At 36.0% G+C, this 23,487-nt stretch overlaps 2 protein-coding genes and 1 long non-coding RNA gene across 3 annotated transcripts; 2 read left to right on the top strand and 1 right to left on the bottom strand.

Moving 5' to 3' along the window:
- The first annotated feature begins 163 nt into the window (after positions 1-163).
- On the top strand, positions 164-12,899 carry gkt (glaikit). Its single transcript, XM_067108308.1, is given in 16 exon segments — positions 164-366; positions 1,528-1,732; positions 2,134-2,229; positions 2,826-2,921; positions 3,290-3,430; positions 3,961-4,054; positions 4,655-4,805; positions 6,054-6,165; positions 6,168-6,187; positions 6,790-6,949; positions 7,584-7,725; positions 8,021-8,166; positions 8,501-8,592; positions 9,111-9,235; positions 10,720-10,930; positions 11,501-12,899. Coding segments are annotated over 16 exon segments (1,992 nt in total). The 5' UTR covers positions 164-324; the 3' UTR covers positions 11,660-12,899.
- Positions 12,900-14,742: 1,843 nt separating this feature from the next.
- Positions 14,743-19,357, bottom strand: LOC136841394 (zinc finger protein 852-like). Its single transcript, XM_067108310.1, is given in 5 exon segments — positions 14,743-15,170; positions 15,173-16,448; positions 16,451-16,911; positions 17,572-18,113; positions 19,266-19,357. Coding segments are annotated over 4 exon segments (2,517 nt in total). The 5' UTR covers positions 18,038-18,113; positions 19,266-19,357; the 3' UTR covers positions 14,743-14,856.
- A 1,348-nt stretch (positions 19,358-20,705) lies between these two features.
- LOC136841395 (uncharacterized) lies at positions 20,706-22,328 on the top strand. Its single transcript, XR_010853933.1, has 2 exons — positions 20,706-20,852; positions 22,195-22,328. It is a non-coding gene; the product is annotated as an uncharacterized lncRNA (long non-coding RNA).
- Positions 22,329-23,487: the final 1,159 nt, after the last annotated feature.

Below are 23,487 nucleotides of genomic sequence, written 5' to 3' on the forward strand. Positions count from 1 at the left end.
ATATATAGTAAAAACGTGGTTCTGTTAGGACAGATTAATTAAAATTAATGAACTTGAGTTTTCCGTAGATTCTAACTTTACACATACTCATGCAAAGTACCCAAAACTTGGAGTCGTATATGAAGAGCATTGAGGAACCGGGAAGAAGAAGAAGAACGCCTATGACGTCACAGGTAAACACAACTTCCGTCATCTTTGACTTGAACGCGGTACCTCATACGAGAGTTGAAAACCAGATTGCAAATACTAATAAAATCCAGTTTATATCGTAAGTTGCAAACAAGGAGCACCAGCGACGAGAGATAACTGAACTTTAAAGTATTTATGGAGAGCGATGAAGAATTTGCGCGCCGCTTGCAGGCTGAGGTAGGCCGTTGAGGAATAGGTCTCAGTAGCTATGCCAGCTGTTCAGGCCGTACTATTAAGGGCTATTTTCACTCCTATATAGTTTATCAAAGGTTATGTTTTGCATTATCGGTGAGAGTTCGTTTCCGGTCCGAACTCCAGTTCCACAGGAGGGCTAGTGCTTTTAAACAGTGATTCAGCCACACTGTTTTCGCCTTGTTCAGTACTAGCCCGTAGGGGATCGGATGTCCCTTCGAAACTGAAACTGGTAATTCTGTATATTAGCTCCGCGCCTGTTTTTACCTTTTCAACTGGTTTTTTTCTACACTTTTAGGGGTTCTGATACTGGCGGTGCATCTGTTTCTTGTCGGCCAAATGGGATGTTCCTTCGCCGTGTTTAGTACTGGCCCAGGGGCGGGGGGGCGGTCGGGTATCCATACGTTAACAAGTTATTGCACTTGCCGGACGGGATATGAACCTTCGAAACAAGACGTACCCGTGCTCTGTCTTGTGAAGATCGCGTATGGAAACCCCTTGTTGGATGGCCTTCAGGGGTTAATTACAGGTTAATTACGCTCGAGTGCCAAAAATTAAAGGTAAATTCATAATTAGCAACCAAAAAACTAGAGAAAGTGAAGTTAAAGTGCCGTCGGCGCCACGGAGCTACTATATAGTTCTACCCTGAAACTTAGAAAAAATCCTCAATTATTTACATGTATTTTATTTTTCATTGATAAATATTAGTTTGCAAGAGTTATGTATATAAAACTTTTTTTTTCATTTTTTATGAAGATTCGAAAGATATAATAAAAAATCGAGTAGTGATGTTCGGACTGGAAATGAACGTTATCCCACTTTTCTTTATTCTTCAGGCAAAAAATTCTCTGAGTATATAAACTATCTTTAAGCAGCCTTACACTTACCAAAATCCCATAGATTAGCCTATAATTTTTAATCTTGCCTGCAAGCGCCAGTAGGTTAAGTATAATTTTTAGTCTTGCCTGTAAGTATCAGTGAATATAATTTTTAATCTTGCTTGTAAGCATCAGTTGGCTAGTCCATGCAAGAAAGATGCACACAGACTCGAGAAGGTTTACCATCCACTTTGCTAATATTTATAAGTCAAATTAGCTGTACAATTATCTACAATACTTATTTTGTGCATTTTTTTTTTATTTCCAGTTTGATGAAGAAGAAAGAAAAGCTAACGCACAAGAGAAACAGGACGCTGCGTTTGCACAGCAGTTGGCGTCTCAGTCTCATGATTTGTCGGAAAGTGAAGAAGAAGTGACCGACGATGATTGTGTTGTTGTTGAGGATGGTAGCAGATTGCATGACACTAAGAAGCAAGTAGATAAATCTGAAGAAGCATCGGGATTACGTAAAGGTATTTTGGATGCATATTGCTGGTGGCACTTGTCTTATTATATTTTAGTTAAAATATTGCTTAATGGCAAAAAGATTTTTTCCATCTTTGATTCTCAAGTTGGTGTAATGGTGTCTAATCTGAAAGGCATTGAGGTTCTGTGTAATGTCCATTAACCCCCAGCTGCTATGCTTTCTGACTTATACTTTTCATCCATTTCCGATAGTCTCTAATCACTTCGCTATTCACCTTCTTCAGCCTTACCACGTTCCATTTTCAATTCTCATTTAGAAGTAGATCCGTTTGCCAATATCTTTGAGAGTTTAGCTGTGTGATTAAGTGGTCTCATTAAACTGCAGTACCATGTAATGATCATAATGATGCTTGGTTTATTGGTGACTTGCTTATTTTTTCATTCACAGTTCATGAATTTTCTTCATCTGATGAAGATGAAGCACATGAAGCAGATGACAAGGAAAAGAAGGCTACCCCAGTTAAAAATTCTAAACCACAAATTGGTAAGTGGCTCTTTGTAAAATCTTGCTGAGTACATTTTGTCATTCCATCTACACCGCTTCTATAAACACAAAACATGACAGATTTATTAACCTTGTATTGCTCTTACATTGTGTCATGTATATAAGGAGTGAACTAACTTTTTCTGTCACCGGGAAATCCTTTTCCTTGAGGTATTGTTGAAAACTTATTTCATGACACTTCCCAAATTTTATGCCAGTTCCCCAAATCACTTATTATTTTGGCCTTTGTCATCAAACGTTGAGGCATTTTTAAAGACCTCCAGGAGTAGGATGAAATTTCCCTATGGTTAGCAAACTATCTTTGGACCCATTTAGCCAGTTCCAAAATTTCTTTAAATACCAGTAGGGGCAATAAGATGTTCTTGTTACCAAGCTTCAGTGAGCAGACATATTTTGCTGAAGGTATATCTGTGTGAAAGACTGTAGGTTTATATGTTGAGGAGGAAAAATGCAAATTATCCTAAGTAATAATCTGTGTCATTAAAAACTTGAAAATTTATTTAAAACGTGAAATTTTTTGGTTAGATATCGAGAAGATATTTTTGTAAAAAGTATTAATTATTGTTTTTGCAAAGGTCTCCCCTTGTCTAGTGGTGACAGCGATGATGGGGGAATTGGAGTGGATAAGAAAATTGAAGCTTCCCAGTCGAGCTCATCCACAACTGATACAGGTAAGTGAATTATGTCTGCTCATTTAATGTACTGTTCTTTTTGATGTTTGTTTTCATTTGTGTCAGTCTTGTTATTTTATACTTTTTCATTACAGTTTCGTCAGATTCTCATGAAATTTTACAGGAAGGTACCCATGGTCTCGATTATTTAGCATAGGTGATTCAGACAATTATCTATTCTCAAGGTCATGCAGTCACATTTGGTCCAAAAGTAGATACAGAGATCTCAAGTTAATATGCTCTTAAAACAAGTTTTTATACTAACCCATTTGATTCCATCAGTTAGTTGATTGTGTATTCAACTTTTTTCTTTTATTTTTGGAGAAGCTAATCAGTGTGATGTGTTTAGTAAGTTTTCATTTTCACAGAGAATACTTCGAAGAATCAAAATTCTGCTAAGAAGAGACCAATATGCAAGTTTGGTGCAGCATGCTATCGCAAGAACCCATGGCATTTAGAAGAATTTTATCATCCTCACTTAGAAGATAATCCGGCTAGCACAAAGTCAGGTAGTATTTATACAGTGTTGTCGTCTTTTGTTTGTTTGTAGTATAACAGCCTATCACTGTCCTTAATTGTGTAATCGTTATTATTACTGCTGCCATTGGCATGTGGTGCAAAGGGCCTTTGTGAAATTCCACCACTCATATAAAAAGCAATTTTTGCATGCCATATATGGAACTAGAAAGTTATTTTCATTTGTCTCTGCATCTGACCATTTAGAATTGTAAAAGTTTCAAGTATTTAGTACATTTTGTATCGTATTTTAATTGTGAAGGACGAGGAATACCCTCGCTCATTTTGTTACTAAATTTGGCACTGATTGCAACCAGAGTTTAGGAGACTGTGAATTTGCTTTGAATTCATTACCTTTTTAAAATATGGTACATATTCTTATGGCATGACTATATATGATTTTTTGTACTTAGTACCTTAATTTGAACCTCACTGAGGGTAGTCATCATTATTTTTATATTTTTTATAAAAAAATATTTGGTACTGGTATTGATTGATTAGTGATTTTGTCTTTTTCATGAAGATTCTGGAGGATCTAGTGACCTTCAATCTCCTGCCAAACGACAAAAGACATCCTCGAACGAAGTGGCAAGGCAGGCTGCTAATATCAGTAAAAGGTATGGAGTTTTATATTGATTATTTTTCGGATTTATTCACCTAAATTTTGTGTGTGTGACTGGGAAGTCTTGCCTAAGAGCCATACAAGATTAGAGGTCTATAGACCTGTCTATTGTTTTATCATCTCAGTAAGGTACTTACTTAGATGATTGCTTTGTAGGCAATGCTGGTAGGGCTTCTGCTATACTGTACAGTATTAATATATTCTAGCTGTTGGTACCCCATCTAAAGTATAGGCACAATTGGTGTTGGAGTTTTGTTCTTATTTTTTTATAAAAAAAGTAAAGTAAAAGTGAAATTTTTCTTTTAGCTCGACCCTCCCTTATCTGGTCAGGTTCTGACCACTATAACATGAAATGAATTAAAGTTTTATAGAATTATGTAATAATTCTTTTTTAAATTATTCAGCATCATGGTCATCAACATTTGGGTAAGGACTAAAATTATTATGTAAGCTTGGCATGTCTATACTACAGCAAGTTGCTTATTAATTTAAGTAATCATAATATATATGTATTTATGCCACAAGCATTTGCAGACAGATCACATTAGTAACAGACTTCATCTCTTATGCCACATAACAGGCTTTGTCTTTTCAGACCTTTTCCGGCTCGTCTTTCGGCCAGCGCACCATTCAATCTGTTTTTAAACAAGACGTATTCCGTTAAAAGTACGCACGACGATCCGCTGGCATTAGTTTTTCCCGACCTTCTCAATCCAGAGTTGGGAGAAATTGTAGAATCTGCTCAGGTACTGAAATATTTTTGTTGGAGTTCTGTTCATTACGAACCCTTTAATAGTAAATAGCCTTATTCAGCAGCTTTCCAGCTGCACCAACCTGATAAATATTGGAAGACCAAGATTGTCCCATGGGGCATAATTCTTCCAAGTGGCTTTGTCGTTTGCTGACATGTCTTGAGCTGCTCCTCTAGGATTGCATATTTTCTGTGTTTTGTGTGATTTGTCACTCATTTTCATTTTTCATTCATATAACTATATGTATAATATCTTTGCTTCATTCTGACAGTGTTTGGTAATGATTTGTGAGTTAATATGTGTTTTATTAGTGATAAGCTTCCAATTCATTGGCATCACCTGGTACTACAGTGTCACTATACTTACACGTCTTTGTTCAGTACAGTATGTAAGAAAATTTCCATCATTTTTGCTCTTGGATATTGCTTGTTCATCACTCCTTTCTGGGATCAGTTGCCTTAAACACAGTCATGAGATTCCTTCAGTAATATTTCAGAAATGTTTCAGTCATTTTTAATTATAAATTTTTTTATAATCTGTGATTGTGTTTTTTTATATTTGCTATGTCCACTGCCAGCTGTTGGATGCAGTGATGAAAAATATGGATGTGGCAAGGACCTCATTTATTCAATTGTTAGCCATCCAGTGTTTGGGAAAGTTATGCAGATTTGTTCTTTAACATGTCACATTTTTTACTGCTTATGTCTTTGAAGTTACTAATAATGGCAGCTTTGTCAATCTGCATATCACCTTCCATTATAGTGATACTTAACATTTGAAATAGATGTTGTTCTCTAAATGCAAACTTGCTTCTGCTCAGAGCAGGTGTGAAATTTGTTAGTAAGAGAAATCCATTTAGTGAGGTTTATTGACGAGAGAAGAAGACTCGGACGACTCAGTTTTCAGTTAATACAACACTATTATGGTCAGTATAGTGTAAATAAATGGATTGTAATTAAGGAAACTAGAATTGATTTAAAATTCCTTTTTTGGTACAGTGTGTCTTTATATTTTTTGCTAGTTGAGAGTTGTGTATCTCCAAACACGGACTAATCAAACACACACCTTTTGAGAAAGGTATAAAACTTTGTAGACAACCGTGTTGATAAAATAATGCAACAATATATACTCCTTATTTACTAGTATACATTTTTTACATTCAAAATAAGGTTCTGTATGTGAGTTTATATATTTATCATGCGGCATTGTGGATCATACCAAAACATTTGCCTTAACTTTCAGCTGAACTTTATGGTCGATTTGAACTTCCTGATGAATAACTATCGGTCTTGCAAGGCGGATAAGAAACCACTTTTGGTCATGTATGGACAGATGGAGGGGGACCCAAAAGACTATGAAAAGTCACATGCACGAAGGTGAGATTTAAATTTTACTTATGATTTCAGAAAGATTTTTTCTATAATTCTTTAGATATAGATCTGTGCATGTACAGTCATTATTTAGATTTCAAAGAGGAACTTGAGCTATAAATTTTGTTAGATTGACATTTGGAAAGCATGTTTTACTTTTAAGAAAATTATTTTAAGTGTTTATAGTTATGACTATATATACTGCTTGTAATTTGGTGAGGAATTGGTCTTAGAAGGTGTCTATAAATAATGAGGCTGAGAACGCCCCCTTTTGTATTGCTTTTATTTTGTATTCTAAAATGTCAATGGAAACACTGTGATTTTGAGCATTTTTACATCTGAATGATATACAAAAGCTCTACAGAAGAGATGTTCCTCTGTATTTAAAGGATATTAAAGGGAAAATGTCATAACTCATTTGGATTGTATTCTTTATTAAATGATTTAATGAAAACAGTTATTTCACATGTTTGGCAATCTCAGTAAGTGATTTATGAGCATGTATTTTAAAATAAAAATCCATTCTTGATATTTTTTGTAATTATATGGCTAATGTGTCTGCATTTGTCAAAATGATGAGTTGATTTTAACTTCATTTTCTTTGAAAGGTTAATTTGCCCTTTCAATATGGGACACACCACACGAAAATGATGCTGCTTCAGTACACCAGCGGACTTAGGGTAGTCATTCACACCGCCAACCTAGTTCCTGACGATTGGGAAGAGAAAACGCAAGGATATTGGGTGTCACCAGTATTTCCAGAGTTAGGTAAGTATAACAATCTTTAAGATGAAAAATTTGAGAGAGAGTTTTATTAGATTCACTGTTGTACATCCTTGTAACATCATTTTATGGTGCATTAGGGTGTCTGGCTAAAACTTTCCATAAAGATACAAGTTATGTTGAGACCAGTACTTTGATATTCTGTTATTTGGATTTTAATTCTTGATGTCAACTAGGGGTAGTGATAAGGAAAGTGGTGGAAATTTTGAAAATATGTGACAATAGAATGTTAAAATTTATGGCTGGAGTATGATGGGAAGATTGTATCATGAGTGAGGAATTGAGGAAGAGATGTTGGTATCCAGAGACTGGAGTAAAGACTGAGATTTTAGAGATTATGACGGTTAGGGACAAGCGATGACAGCGAACAAAGGACGATTGGTCGAAAGGGCGGTAGATATGGAAGTGGGAAGACAAAGACATAGGAGTGTTCAAATGAAGACTTAGACCTAACAGGAACTCAGACAAAAAGTGCACCCAACCATAGATAGAGGAAAAAATTAATTCCACGTCCAACTCCATAAAGGAAAAAAGTATTTATGATGATGATGATGATACATTCTTGTTTTATCTTATGAACTTGTAGAAAATGCAAAAAATTATGTATCTTTTTTTCTAGGTGATGACAAGTCCAGCCTTCTAGACGGTGAATCGCCAACTCGTTTTAAACGGGACCTGGTAGAATATATATTGTCCTATAAGGCTCCCGATCTCACACGGTGGTCTCACATACTTAAAAAATATGACTTCAGTAGCTGTAAGTAAGTACTTGAATTTGTTAATAATGGAGAATGAGGACAGTTACCTACACTATGTTTTGAAATAGGCTATTCTTGTTTTTCGTTTTGAGAAGGCTGTTAATGTTCCCAGTAAACTGGCATTCAATTCATGTGAATTCAGAGTAGATATCTTATCATAATGTTATATAATTTCTGGTATTTGTTCTCTTCTTTTTGTGTGAGAATTGTATCAGTTTTGACTCTTCTTCCTTACCACAAAAAGTAAACTTTTCTATTCTAAACTATTATTTTTACAAAAAATGCCCCTTGTTTTCAGCATGGTATTTGTAGGTAGCACACCGGGGTATCACATGGGAGAACAGAAAGATAAGTGGGGGCACATGAAAGTCCGAAGAATGATACGTCAGCATGCAGCTTCCTGGAAAAGTTCTTTACCCATCATTGCTCAGTGTTCGTCAATTGGTAAGCAGTTGTCTTTATTTTTGTGTCTGTTTTTCTGTCGTTTTGACTCATACTACGTTGTTTATATTCACTTGCTTGGCATTTAAATGTCACCAGTATATTGTTGCTTAACATTAGAATAGCGTAATTCATAGCACGTCTTCCAAGAGGGTAAGAGGGTATAAGATTTATAGAATTTTATGTATCTCATTTTTAAAGCTCCCTCCTGAACTCTTAGAACTCCGTACTTTCTCTATAACTAATCAACTCTTAATATTATTATGGTCTTATTATTATGGTCTCATTCTTGTAAAAAAAACTTGATTGTACTGGTTATCCCTTTTCTTCTCAACAGGCAGTTTAGGCAAAGATGTTAAGTCATGGTTGAGTGGTGAGCTTGGAATGAGCCTGACAGGTGCACCTGGCGTGTGTACTAACCCACCAATGGTAAGGTGACAAGTCTGTGCACTGTAATTTTATAAAGTATTGTGACAGCTTAGCCACTGTTCATCCTCAAATGAGGTATTCTCATGGACCCCCAGGGCTCCATAAGACAGACCAACCGATCTCAAAGAATTCTCTTCTAGTTGGTCTTGGCCTGAATAGTGCATGTTGGCACAATGATAGAATATAAGGATTTATAAAGTGTTAGAATCAACTTTTTTAATGCACCTAGTTGTACAGAAAATTTTACAAATTCCTCTTGAAACATTTTTTGTGGTATAGAGAAAGAATTTAATGTAAGGGATCCTGAGGTAAACTTATATGTCAGACCAACTTGTATGCCACTATTAAAGGTACATGTGGTATATGATAATGAGATGCCAGGCTACTTATCTTGTGCTCCAGTAAATATATGAAAGGCAAGGTATGATATTTACTAAATTTTATATTTTAATAATTAAGTTTTGAACATATAACACTTTATGCAGTTTACGGTCTCATAGCAAAACGTACATTTACAGATGAAAGTTGTATATCCAAGTGAGTCAGACATACAAAACAGCAGTCAGGGATGGATGGGAGGCTCCTGCCTTCCTTATAACTCCGCAACTCATGCGAAACAAGAATGGATGCAGCAACACTTTCAGTGAGTATAAATGTATTGTTCTTAGTCATTGAATTTTGGGTGGCTTGTATGTAAACAAACATGGTAAGGCCTCTCTGGTTTAAAATAAATCTGGCATGGTATAGGGTTGTTGCAGTGGCTCTTGTTTATCAGCTAGGGTGTGTCAAATGCTCTCTTTAAAAATTATGATTGTGCGCAGAACTATGTTACAATACCATATATTTCTGAGTATAAGACAACCTTTAAATCCTAAAATTCACCCCTAAAAATTGGGGGTCATCTTATGCTACCATTCTAAAAATCAAACCTTGAATTCTGAGTGATGTTTATCAGTAAGCTAGCCTCAGCCTCGGTGTGATAACCACTTACATGCATGAAAAGATTCACATTATGAAATAAACTGATAATAAAGGTAATAAAACCATTTTTACCTTATATATCATTGGCATATTCGAGGAATAATTCCATGTCGATGAAATGAACTTGCATCTATGCGAGCCCAGCTGAGAAAATGTAAAGATCGAGTTATGGTTGGGCTCACAGCAACCTGTATCTTTCGGTAACCTTTCAGAAATTTTAACGGTAGTGTAATTACAGTAGTAATAACATTTAGGATAACATAATATTCATTTTTCATTAAAAATTCATTATCATTTTGGTGATAAATAACAAGTTTGGATTACATACAACTGTATAGAACAATTCAGTCATACAAACGATAATTATCGTACATTATCGCATTGTTGTTAAGGGTTCTTTATGATTGGCAATGAAATGCAAACAAAACAAGGTCTCCCTATTAGGCGACGTGTGTAGGAAAAACATGATATAGAATCGGCTTTGTTATTTCGTTTATTTTGAATTTGTTAGGACAGTAAGTAAAACAGCATTTGTAAAAACATCATCTTTACATAACCAAAAGCTAGCCTATGCAAAGATGGTTTTGTAATTTAGCGGTACTGTAGTCTTATATTACAGACAGAAGATAAATTCATGAAAATTTGCCATAATTTTTAACCTCGTCTTATCCGAAGGTCGTCTCATATGTAGGGCCACATTGATCACTGATAGATCTGGAACAAAATCTTCATTGCCTCTGTTGGGCTTACCTGTACTTAGCTATGCAACGAAGACGTCTTATGCCGTTGCTGTTGCTTTTGCTGAAAATACTGCAGGTGTTTTTGCTGTCCTCACTTTTGCAGTGCACAAAACAGGCTTATTTTAAAGTACTGGACTTAGTTATTGATGAAACAAATTTGTGTTTTTTGCATATTTGATACACAGTATTTTAACACTTCAGAACACTTAGGGATCAATTTACTCACGGTTAGTTTTTACAGTAATTGGGACCTTTACTGGAGTAAAGAGATGTTTTACATATTGAGGGAATTTATCTACATCTTTGTTTTTTGTATTGAAGATTAAATTGTGTCAATCAGAGTTTAATGCGATTCAGTTGATACTATTTATACCAATATATAAGTCTGTTGATTTAATCATTTCAGCATATGGCGAAGTGAGAAAAGACGACGGACCCGTTGTATGCCGCACATTAAAACGTACACGAGATTAAACAAAGATAACACCAAAGCGCAGTTTCTACTTCTGACGTCAGCGAACTTATCCAAAGCGGCTTGGGGAACACTGCAGAAACAAAACTCTCAGCTATTTATACGCTCTTATGAAGCAGGAGTTCTCGTGCTTCCGAAGTTTGTTGTAAGTATTGTATAATTCCTTCTTTGGGAGAAAACTCTCTATTACATGAGTTCATAAATGTTCAGAAGGATTCTCAATATAATTGTTAAAGGCTGGGTAAAATTTACAAAAACTTGAACCCTTCTCTGGGTTCATCTTCAGAAGATGAACACAGAAAGGATTCAGCTATAAATTTATGAACTAACAGCTAATTATGTTAATGTGAATCACTTGAAACAATTCCTTCTTTTATATGTTACTGCACTTTTTGTTTACTTTGTTTTTATAAAGAAATAGTTATAAGCTTTAAGATGATATTATACTTAACATATCATTACTGTATATTGAAACTTTTTTTATTGACTTGCATTTTTATGGTGTTTTAAGAGATTTTGCTGACTGACATAAAATTGCATAAACACATATAGAATCAGCTTTATTTTTTCTTTTGTACAACAAAAACCTCCATTGTAGCGAAAATGCCCCATGTTGAAATGATGTAACCACAGATATTACTGTATGTAGAATTTTTCCAGATGATAGCAAGATAGTATTAAATATTGTGATTTAATTTTTTTTTTTGTCTCGCAGACAGATACCGAAGCATTTGAGCTAAAGTCTCCGTGGAAAGAATTAGGGTTCTCACTGCCTTACGATGTACCCATAACACCATACCCCAGCAGTGCAAAGCCATGGCTCATGGACACAAAGAAATCGACCCCGGATGTGTTTGGTAACACATATCCTTAATATAATTTCCCTGTGATATTGAGTAGAGGCTGCAGTACAAAATTGTAGCTGTAAGGAATATCTTTTGTTTTTTTTAAATATGGTAACGATGGTATCTACAGTATATATGTAGAGTGATTTGAAATTGGTGACTCAAAGTCATTAGGCCAGTTGTCTGGAAATAAGCCGTTCCTTGCTAAGGCAGTATTCTGTGTTGGAACTCTTTTAAGATTGTGATATACAATCCCAAGGCAAATCTGTCAGGAAGAGTGCCATTGTTGGTGTAAGACAGATTATAACAGGCTACAGTATACTAAAGGAGTCTTATGTTTATAACTTAAAAATATTTTATGTGTGAAGCAGAGTCCTTTTTATTTCTCTTGGTGTTGTTCTTAAAAGTATACCCAGATGTTTTGTACTTTTAGTCATTTTATGTAATAAAATTCAAGTTCAGATTCTACAGCATTCAGACCAGTTACTCTTTACCTACTATTTCAAGTCCGTTACTTGATGGAAGAAATATCTTTAGCAACAGAGAAGTTGGTTACTATTTTAAAATGTTAGGAAATATTTAGATTTTGTTGCGCTGCGCGATTATTGATGAGGAATAAGAATATTTTTTTATAGTTGTCACTTGTTGTTATAACTGAAAAAGATTTAAAGTCATCATTCATTCTTTTCTTTCTGTGGATAAACAATGGTACGTATACCAAAAGTCTGTCTGTATTGTTAAGAATATGAAAATAATAGATCGTAAGAGGACATAAGCACAATTGTTGTGATCTCATAGTAGAGAATTGCAAACAAAGACTTGCCATAGCTTTTTAAATAAGATATTTTGAAACTAGATTATAGCTGACTATTAAAAATGATTTCTTGATGATTAGGTTTGTAAAGAAAGCAGTTTTATTTGCACTATGAAGATTGCAGCATTTGCAAAGTACCTGGAGATGCACGGAGGTGTTAATGAATGTCTTCGCTGCTGTGAAGACATTTGAGAAAAGAAAATATAGTATAGAATTTTAAAGTTTACCTGAGATAAGTTTTAAGGATATGAAAAATGTTAAGTATTTTGGTATTATCACTGTGTACTGCACTTTACTACATGATAACTTTTGTGAACTAAATATGTGGTTTCATTAACATTACACTACTCTCATGATTGGGTCATTACACATTCTGCCGATGTGTAATTTTCCCTTCACAGCTGTTTCTTAGAAGATTGTTGATTAGTAAAATGAAATTAAAATATTGTGGTAAACAGTGTTTTTCTATTAGCACTTTAAATGATTGTAAATAATTTGTTAGTCAATGACCAATCTTCTTTCAATAGGTTACTATACTTTACACCTGGTCCAGATTTGGATAAGTCTGACAATTCCTCTAATGGCCTCTGCAAAGCAACTGTCAAGCAGGTAATACCTATTGTGAGTTGAGTTTTATCCCGTCGCTAGTTAACTATGTAATTCTTATGGCTGAAGAATGCATATAGTATATAGTAAAGATTCATGTAATGATAATACAGGTACTGTATACATAAAATTGTTTCAGCGTGACTTAAAATGTCTACTGTGGCTTCTGACATTGCATGTAAAACAAAAGAGGTATCGGTAATTGGTGTTATTCAGCTAGGAGGGGTCCTGGGCAGTGCACAGAACATGGCTTAGTGTCCAAGCACTACATTGTGCGGTAAGCATCGAATGAGGATACTCTACTCGGTGACCAGAATATAAGCTATATCTTACTTCAGTTACCAAAACATTAAGCCATTTCCCAAGAGTTCAGACTACTGAATATGTTATGAGTTGCCAAGTAAGTACTGAACACTTATGATCTGAGTTTGAAATGAATAATTGTATGTACCTGTGACTGTAATAAAATAATTCAAGGATACAGTAGTAATAATGGAAAAATGTATGCCTAAGGTAGTTCATGAGAGTGTGATAGCTGCTAAGTTGGGGAATGTGTTAAGTTATATCTTCTGAAGAGAAACTCATTATTGTGTGGGAAAGCAACAGACATAGTGACTGCTCAGTGTTATGTTCGTTGGAGCTGATAGCTCCAGACGATGATGACAAATAGCCTCGAAACTCTAAAAGCAAAGGGGAATTACTGGTAACTTGTGGCTTATAGCTTATGCTGGATACAGATTATGGCACGTACAGGATTTTAAAATATTTTTTAGTGCATTTGTTTTTGCTTTTTGTTAATCCTTCTTATTTGTTTGTTGCAGTTTTAATCCTTTTCCTCCTTTGTTTTTGTATTATGTTGTAATCCTTTTTCATTCTTATTTGTTTTTTGTATTCTTTGTGATATAAGGTGTTAAATTGTATTTAGGGCCAAAAAATTTCCTGTACCAGTTTTCAAAGCTAATGGGATGTTTGGTTTATGGGTTAGAGTAAAGTTGTCTACTTGTCCCCAGTACAACCTTCCTGATCCTCTAGTACAGGGATTAATAAGGATGTTTAAGACCCATTACATATCATCAAAAGAGCCGTGAAAGCCTTCAAGCTTGAGATAATGAATTCGTACGGGAAAAATCTTTTGCCAGAATGTGTCAATGACTTCACCGAATTTACCATGAAGACTGTCAAAGACATTATGAAAGAATTTGTGGATATTGCAAAGACATTCAAGATTTAATGGATAATGCCCAAACTTAGTTAACAGAAAGTGACAAGATAAAGATGAGGCCAAACATGACAAAGAAGATAGACTCATGGACTGTTTTCATGTTGCCGATCCATCGATGATGCGTGCCTTGCAAGTGAAGGAAATGGAAGAATAAACATTTGAAACAATTGCACTATATAAATCGAGTTTCTATAGAAATGAAAATGCAAAAAATGCCAAGCAGAAATTACGGTGTGTTTCTTGGCGGCCAAATCCAGAACCACGGCCTCTCCTTCCACCCCGTCACCTCTTCCTCCCTTGCCATCAAAGAGATTATAAGACCCGCCACTCCTCCTCATTCGTAACATATTGACAAAAGAGGATCAAGACCCTGATGATGTCCTTCCACTAATGGAAGCTGGCTAACTGATAGAAAATGTAAATCCTAAACAGACCACAGAGCAGAAATGAAAGGATTATAAACCACAAAATCTTACAAAATATTTATTACTGATTGCAAATGCGTATACTGCCTGTAAGTCTGCAGTTCAAGAACCAAGTTGCAAATGAGAGCCATCTGATGACAGTCTCAATAAGTACAAATGTTACTGTCGTACAACCTGATACTCGACACCATCAATTTCGACCAAAGTCGCATTTTCTGGAATTTCATCCGCACGAATGTTCATCATGCTCGAGGAGTCGGACAGAATTACGTCTCCGGCATTTCCGATTACTTCGTATTCAAGGCACTTGTCTCCAGCTCCTTCCTGAGGTTCATACTTGACACTAACTTTCACTTCCGAGGTCTCTTCAATAGACTCGGTTGACTGGGGTGCATGAACTTTTTCAATATTAACTCCAACAACAACCGTCGTCGAAGGAAAATCTATGCCGCTTTCGTCCTGCCTTCCGGCGTAGCCCTCGGTGCTCTTCTGTGTTTCACCATTTGTACAAGTGTGCTCCCATCAGGGTTCTTCACCTCTATTCTTTCGCCATGAACGGCTCTCTCGTGTTCTTTTTTATTGTATTTGCAAGCAAAAGTTTTTCCACAGGTCTGACAGGAAAATGGTTTTTCCCCAGTATGAGCTCTGTAGTGGACAGTGAGTTTAGAGGGTAAATAAAACTTTCTGTTGCATATGTCACACTCATACCACTTTAGTTTCTTGGGATCCAAGTGACACCTCCGTCTGTGGAGATTCAGCGAGTTGGCCGTTTTCGCCGAATACGAACACTGGTTACATTTGTACTTCTTTTCAGCGTTGTGACAAGAGTCGATGTGAGCCAACATTCTTGACCGATAAACAAATTTCTTTGGACAGTGTAAGCACTGCACTGGAGCTTCCTTGTGCATGACCTTTATGTGGTTTAGTATCGAATTGTTTTTGAACGACTTTCCACAAAATTCACAGACGCAGTGACCGTGCTCGTAACGAATGTGCTTCTTGAGCTCAAACTCGCAACCGCAGGACTTACTGCAAGTTGGACAACTATAAGGTGCACTGCTCATGTGCTGTGTGTACGCCTCTTCTCGTCTGTATTCCCTGTTGCAGTGTTTGCATTTTGCAATGTAGGAGCTGACATTATCTTCACCGTGTTGGGACTGATGGTGACCTCTTAATTCGTCTTCTGACGAAAACTGCATGCCGCAGACTTCACACACTTTCCCCTTTGCATCGTGGTGTGTCACTATATGCTTTTTTAAATTAGCCAATAAGGAAAACTTTCGTCCACACGAACTACACTCAAACATACGCTCGTGGAATGACAGATGCGAAAAATACTTCCGTGCCTCGTGAAAAACTTTTCCACAGTGGTTGCAATTATATATCCGAAATTTTCTTGAATGTACTTTCCTGTGCTCTGTTAACAATAAACGTTTGGCAAATTCTTTGTTACACTTCAAACACTTGAATACTTTCTTCCCATCACTGTTTATCACCCTCTCTTGGTGATACTTTTTACGAGAATTTTCCACGTACTTCTTGATTCGTTCTGATAACTTTTCACTCTTTTCACAATCTAATTCATTAACACCAACTGTCTGGATCTGTTTACCATCAATTAAACCAGCTTCTTCATTGCTGTACAATTCACTGTCACCTGTTATCTCTGGTTTCCAGACAACAGCATCAATAAAACTCTTGTAATCAATGTCTTCATCTAGTTCTCCTTTCTTGATAACACTGACGGATCCTGACCTGAATCTTTCTGGCCGCTGAAAAAGTCAAGCTGATTGCCATCGTCTTTAGACCTCCACAGCTGGTCTAAATTTTCGTCCTCTTCCTCTCTAAATTCCCCTCCTACTCTGGTTTCCATACTTCCTAGTTCTTTGATGTCTTTATCATCTGCTTCTTCTTCCTCTTCTTCTTCACCTTCACTTCCTTCTTTCCAGTCCTTGTCATTATCATCATCCACTTCCAGTTTGATTTCCCGCTCCTCCTCACTATCTCCGAAATCGTACTCAAAGTCAGCATCCACTTTCTTGATTCTTCTTCTTCCTTCTCTATTTGAAGGAGTCCTCTCCGAAGTCACGTACGATTCGGCATCGACGTCCTTTCTGGTTTTCGGGGGAAGTCTTCTCACCTTTCGCTTGTATTTGAAAGTCACCCCTTTCTGAATGTGTTTTCTCGGTCTGCCCCTCCTTGGAGCCACAATATCTGAGAAATCAGAAAACCTTTTATAGTTAATGATTCAAAACAAGAAACAGTAAAAGGCCAAATTAATGTTCTAAGAATGTTAATTTCTTTGTTACAATATTGTAAGTAGATTGTGCATGAACATGAGGCTCACTTTCAAGGTAAGGTACTTCAGTTACTGCAAAAATCCACAAAGGAAAAATGTTGTTGGAACACTTGCTTTCACTTCCAACAATGAGCAGATTGCCATCACAACATGTGAGTAAAATACTGTATTAATAGCAATAAGTAACTACAAATGAAAAACCATGCTGTCTGGCATCAAGCATGAAGAATAAAAAAGAAACTCTCTTTTTTAGTTACGTAATTGCAACTGTTATATCAGTATTATTTATAAACGTAAGTGACGTAGGAGAAACAGAACTGAATACGGTACACTTTACTCCCTGGAAGCAGAGATCTCACCTAAAACATAATTAATTTCAATTAGCTGTAACAGAGAGTTTTGTTTCACTGTTTTTTCAGGCCTTTTATACAAGAATCATTACAGGTTTGTCTCTTGTACAGCCACTGCTGCAAACTGAAAATATTTTGAACTGATAATCAAAATCATATTTAAAACGATTCAATATTAAATCTAAAAGGTATGTTTGAAATCTAGCTGTTCTTTCGATTACTCACCAGGATCTCGCGTACGGTCAGTCGGCAGAAGTGTTCCCTTCTTCAGAATGGCCTCCTCACATTTACCATCAAGTGCTTTAGCAATATCTTTATCGTATTTTCTGTCTCTTTCTTGAAACTTCTGAGCGCAGTAGGAATTACCGCCACTAGTTCCGACGCACGCATCGACTTTGTAGGGAATGTTACATTGCGTGGAAGCGACACACGGGGCTGGCTGCGAGCAAAAGAGGACAGGTATGTTCACGAACAGGACAGTACTAATGCTGCAATCCCAGCTGTCGGTCTGGCACTCCTGACACGTTTTGTCGTTGTTGATGTTGATGATCTCCTCTGCATACTCGTCGCTGTAACACGAATCCATATACTGAAGTTCTTTGTTGCTGTCGTTTTTAAGGATTAAAATGCACTCCCCGTTGTCCCCCTCTTGTATTTCCATGAAATGGAATTTGTCCTTATTGGCGTCCATCTTTGCATCGGCTCTTCTGTGCTCCGCTGACAAATGTAGACAAATTTCCACGGTACTTATGTGGCTGCCATGTACTCTGTCATTTTAAAGAAACAAAAGAAAAATTGCATAAATATTTGTCCTTTAGTATATAAAAACTATTCAGAATGACACAGTGGAGTATTTTCTATGTAAAACGCATACTTTAATAATATAAAATTAACCTAAGAATTTAAATAATTGAATTAGTAGATACTGTAAAGTTTAAAGTGATCACTGTACTGTAGTTGTAATACCATCAAAATTAAATTTATTCGATGCCCACCTGTCAGCCCCCACTCGGCAATATATCAGCAAAGAGAGATTTCAAAGGGGATAATCCATGTGAATTAAAGAACATTTAATATATTAGGTATCTTAGAACCCAAAGAATTTGGATACGGGAACTTATCCTTTGCATACTATAACGTTTAGGCAGGGGGGCTCCAACCCTTGCCATGGTGCCATAGTTTAAGATTAGGTTTAGTGGTGTTCCTACTGTAATATGTGCCACGGTCGTTGCTTGTAATCAAATGGTGTAGCGTAAGTTAGTAAAAGGACCAGTCAGTGTACGTTCTTACTTGTGGAGGGGCGGACTAAGGGTCATTTTGAAAAGAAACGGAAATGAATCGTTATGATTTTTGAGCAGATAGAAAGGACTAGGCATTGGTAATATGATCCATGTGTTCGATATTAGGCGGGTATGAAACTTTACAGGTTCCTCGTACATAAATAGACATGACCTTTCCTATAGTGCCAAGCCCTGACCTAACCACAGCTTCCCTACCTAACCTGACTTAGATCGACGTGCCCTGACCTGGCTAGGGGGCTTTGCTCCCCCTGGACACCCCCAAAAAGGCCGTAACCCGTCCCCGGTCAGTAACTAATGGGAATCAGGCCACGAAAAGTTTTATTATTAGGTGTTGCTTGCTGGGGGGGGGGAGAGGGGGCAAAGGCCCCCCTGTACAGGTCAGGGCAAAGAACCCAAGTCAGGTTAAGTTCTAATTAGGTCATGGCACGACTCTACACGTCTGAATTGTTACTTACTCCCATCAGTCAGAAATTAGGATATAAGGTGGGCCAGGCCCTACGCCACTACTTAAGCCTCAAATAGAGAGACAATTAGCTTATTTTAATCGCTACTATTAATTCAAATATGACTAAACATCGACAAAATTCATTCTCAATTACAGACATTTATAACACTCACTCAATTAGTAAAGTAGAGAAGCCATTGAAGAATTAGGGAAACCTTCGTAACACAAATAAAGTAGTAGTAGTAATTGGAGGCTTGTGGGTATGGAACGGCTCCCCGGCTCGTTTTAATTTATCTTGTGCTTGTTTAAGTTAATTTATTTTCAGTGGTAACGTATTTTTAGGTAGATTCCTTCCTATTTTTCAATTTAATCTTTAGGTATATCTAGATATAAAAGATATAATAGTCTATGATGACATATTTTTCAGCAAATTCCCTCTTATTCTCAATTTAACTCTTGGTATATCTAGAAATATAAAGATATAATGTCTATGATAGCATATTTTTCTGCAAGTTTCTTCTTATTCTCACTTCCCCTTAGAAGATCTAGATAAGACTATATATATATATATATATATATATATATATATATATATACATATATATAATGTATATATATATATATATATATATATATATATATATATATATATATATATATATTAACTTCAGTTCTTTTATCTTCCTGACTGGCTAACGCACGAAAATGAATCTGTTCCTAATGCTGATGTAGGCTGGGCAATAAAATACATAAAGTTATCCTTTACTTGCGTGGGAGAATGAAAGCATATCTGATATCTATCGATTTATGTTAAATATTAGGAATTTCAAGTAATGTTACAAATATATGTGCGGGAAAATACGAGTCAGGATCCATAATTCATAAGTGATATGTATACAATGTAGGCCTACTCACACACACACACATGCACACACATTGCACGAATATTCATACACCATACACAAGCTTTTTTTATTCAAGCAGCTTTATATCTTTTACTGAATTAAATTAAAGCTTTTCATATTATATTATGTCTTCGTTTACGACCTGATTTGAAAGTTCAAAGCCTAAGCCATGGATTATGTAGGAAAAATTCGGGATTTATTCCATTCTAATAACGAATGGCTTAAGATATAGCGTGTCTTTTCTCTCTCTCTCTCTCTCTCTCTCTCTCTCTCTCTCTCTCTCTCTCTCATACTTTTCTCTCTCTCTCTCTCTCTCTCTCTCTCTCTCTCTCCTTCTTTTTATCTCACAGGATTCTTATGTTTAGTATTAGTCATTGTAGTCAAATGATTTCTCTCTTTCCTCTCTCTCTCTCTCTCTCTCTCTCTCTCTCTCTCTCTCTCTCTCTCTCTCTCTCTCGTTCTGGAGATATTCCTAATACCTAATATTTTAATAACCTTTTGAGCGGTGTTTCCAATGTTTTCAAAACTTAACGTGGCCTCATATGGCCAATATTTGGCATTGTATGCCCTCCAATGTTATTTTATTCCGCTATATGTATATATATTATATAGCAAAAGTCCTCCTGAAGTTAATGAACGTAAATCCAGCTACCAACCGCCTAACCATCGTGGTTTCGTAATGGTTTAACAGGTAAGCAGTAGGCCAGAACAGGTATGTCAGTCAGTAATCAGTATGCAGTCTGACGCCAGGCTGGTAGGACGTATGAGTGTCCTCCGTAGAAATCCTTTGAATATTTAGAGAAATTCCTTTAAATATGGTGTTATTTGAATCATCAGTGCTTATGGAGACCAAAGGTATTTGCTGTTTATTTCATTGGGAGACTTAGTGTTTTGTGTTCAAATACTGAAGTGTAGAGTTATGTCCACAGTTATACACAATAGTGACACCTAGTGCTGATTATATTGCAGTGTGATAATTATCTCTATGGTTACATGTGCTAATAGTGGCATACATTGGTTAATACCTCGATGAATATTTAATATTCTTGAAATCTGAGCTGGCTTTTTAATTCAATAGATAACACTTTATGAACTATTAGTTTCGTGGTTAAGTGGAAGATGATAGTTCCAGAAAAGTTGACATTGTTGGTGTCATTCAAACTTCATATATATTTTCCCTGGTAATGACTTAGTATATAAATATGGTGGACTGAATATTGTACGAAAAATTACAGCAGGAATAAATGGTACAGATTCGTATTAGGGATATCAGAAGGAAAAGATTGTTGCTCACCGTCACACACAATCCAGAGAAGAATTTAGCCCTTGCAGACTCTCTAAAACCTTCAGTAGCCTGATATAAAGTGACCTTTGACGAATTTATTTAAAAATTAGTGGAAAAATCAGGCATTCAAAGTTCATTGCTTAAAGAAGGTTCCCCAGCAAGCATTTCAAGTGTCAACATACTACCTGTATACTTGCTGTTACTGAGGTAACTGAATTGTATAGGTAATTTGATTTCAGTATAAAGAATAATTCATTGATTACGATCATTTTCGTGACACAAAACAATTTTTAATGTAGTTTAATGTAATTTAAGGTATGATTAGTTACTCAAAAGGAGTGATTCTGGTAACACTAATGAAAAATAAAGCGAAATGAACAATTTAAACACTTTTAACAGGTAGCTGCATCAACTGTGTTTAAAGTGTTTAGGTTATACTTTAGGTATAAAACCATGAGTATTAAAAATTATCTTGCAAAATTATTTTGTGAAGGAAAAGCGTGTTGGCTACCATTCCACGAGAATTTGTCAATCATAGGCCTACTAATTCTGAACTGTTGGACGAAGACAAGATCGTTCAATACTTGAAATTCATAAGATTAGTTATTGTTAGTTGCGTTATGCATTATTGGTGGGTTTTTAAACCTTTTTCCTTAAAAATTTAGACCTAGTGCCGAGGTAAGTGTGCTTGAGAATGGCAGACCATAGCAGTTATATTGTTTTTGTTATGAAATTGAAGACTAAATAACAGCTCTGCTCTTTACAGCAACAAACATACAGCATTGAGTGATTTTCAACACAGTAGCCATATAGTACTTGAGAGTACAATTTCTTTGTAATAGAGACTCCTACATCTTTAATTTATATAGATTCTTTTATGCAAATATGTAATTAATGTGGATTCGTTTTTAGTTTGCAGACAAGGCTTCACTTCTAGACCTACCTTAAAAAGTCGTTTCAATACATCAGTAAAGACGGCTCGATACAATTCTAGGGTTTCTGTAGATAGGCCTAGTTGTGAGTTAGTGTTTTACTAAAACGGGAGAGAGGACTTGATAGGTTTTAGTATCAACACTACAAATGTGAAACTCTCTCTCTCTCTCTCTCTCTCTCTCTCTCTCTCTCTCTCTCTCTCTCTCTCTCTTTACGCGGTCTATTTTTGCAAATGTATTGTTTTGAGAGTCTCAGTGGTAAATTTTTTCATCAAAGTTTTTATAAAATACTTAAGTGTGATACTACCTATCTATTTTTGTAATAATAAAACCGTAAAATCAAGGAGTCAAGTTACTTAAAGCAATAAGACATTTAGAATCGCGAAATAAACAAAGTTGAACTGAAAATAAGTTAAAAAATAACATTATGAACGAAGTTAATTAGTTATAGAACGTACAAGAAATTTAGTTATAGAAGTAAGTTATAGAATTACAAGAAGGTTAGTTACAGAAGTAAGTTATAGAAGTACGAAAAAGTTAGTTATGGAAAATACAAGATACCTGAACCACGTCCATTTCATTCTAGTTGTAAGAAATAACAAATTTTAACTAAAAAATGTTTTTAACAAGTTAGGCTGTATCAAATTGACTTTAAAGATGTATCGAAACGACTCCTGCTTGTCAAGACTATTCCTACTTGTAAAGATGACTCCTGCTTGTCAAGACAACTCCTGCTTGTCAAGACGATTCCTGTTTGTCAAGACGATTCCTGTTTGTCAAGACGATTCCTACTTGTCAAGATGACTCCCGTTTGTCAAGACGATTCCTGCTTGTCAAGACGATTCCTACTTGTCAAGACGATTCCTACTTGTCAAGACGATTCCTACTTGTCAAGACGATTCCTACTTGTCAAGATGATTCCTACTTGTCAAGATGATTCCTACTTGTCAAGATGATTCCTACTTGATCAGACGATTCCTGTTTGTCGGACGATTCCTACTTGTCAGACGATTCCCTACTTGTCAAGACGATTCCTGTTTGTCAAGACGATTCTGTTTTTCAAGACGATTCCCTGCTTGTCAGATGATTCCTACTTGTCAAGACTGATTCCTGTTGTCAAGACGATTCCTACTTGTCAAGACGATTCCTACTTGTCAAGACGATTCCTGTTTGTCAAGACGATTCCTGTTTTTCAAGACGATTCCTACTTGTCAAGATGATTCCTGTTTGTCAAGACGATTCCTGTTTGTCAAGACGATTCCTGTTTGTCAGG

Source organism: Macrobrachium rosenbergii, chromosome 9 (assembly GCF_040412425.1).
Source record: "Macrobrachium rosenbergii isolate ZJJX-2024 chromosome 9, ASM4041242v1, whole genome shotgun sequence".
In the NCBI taxonomy this organism is placed as follows: domain Eukaryota; kingdom Metazoa; phylum Arthropoda; class Malacostraca; order Decapoda; family Palaemonidae; genus Macrobrachium; species Macrobrachium rosenbergii.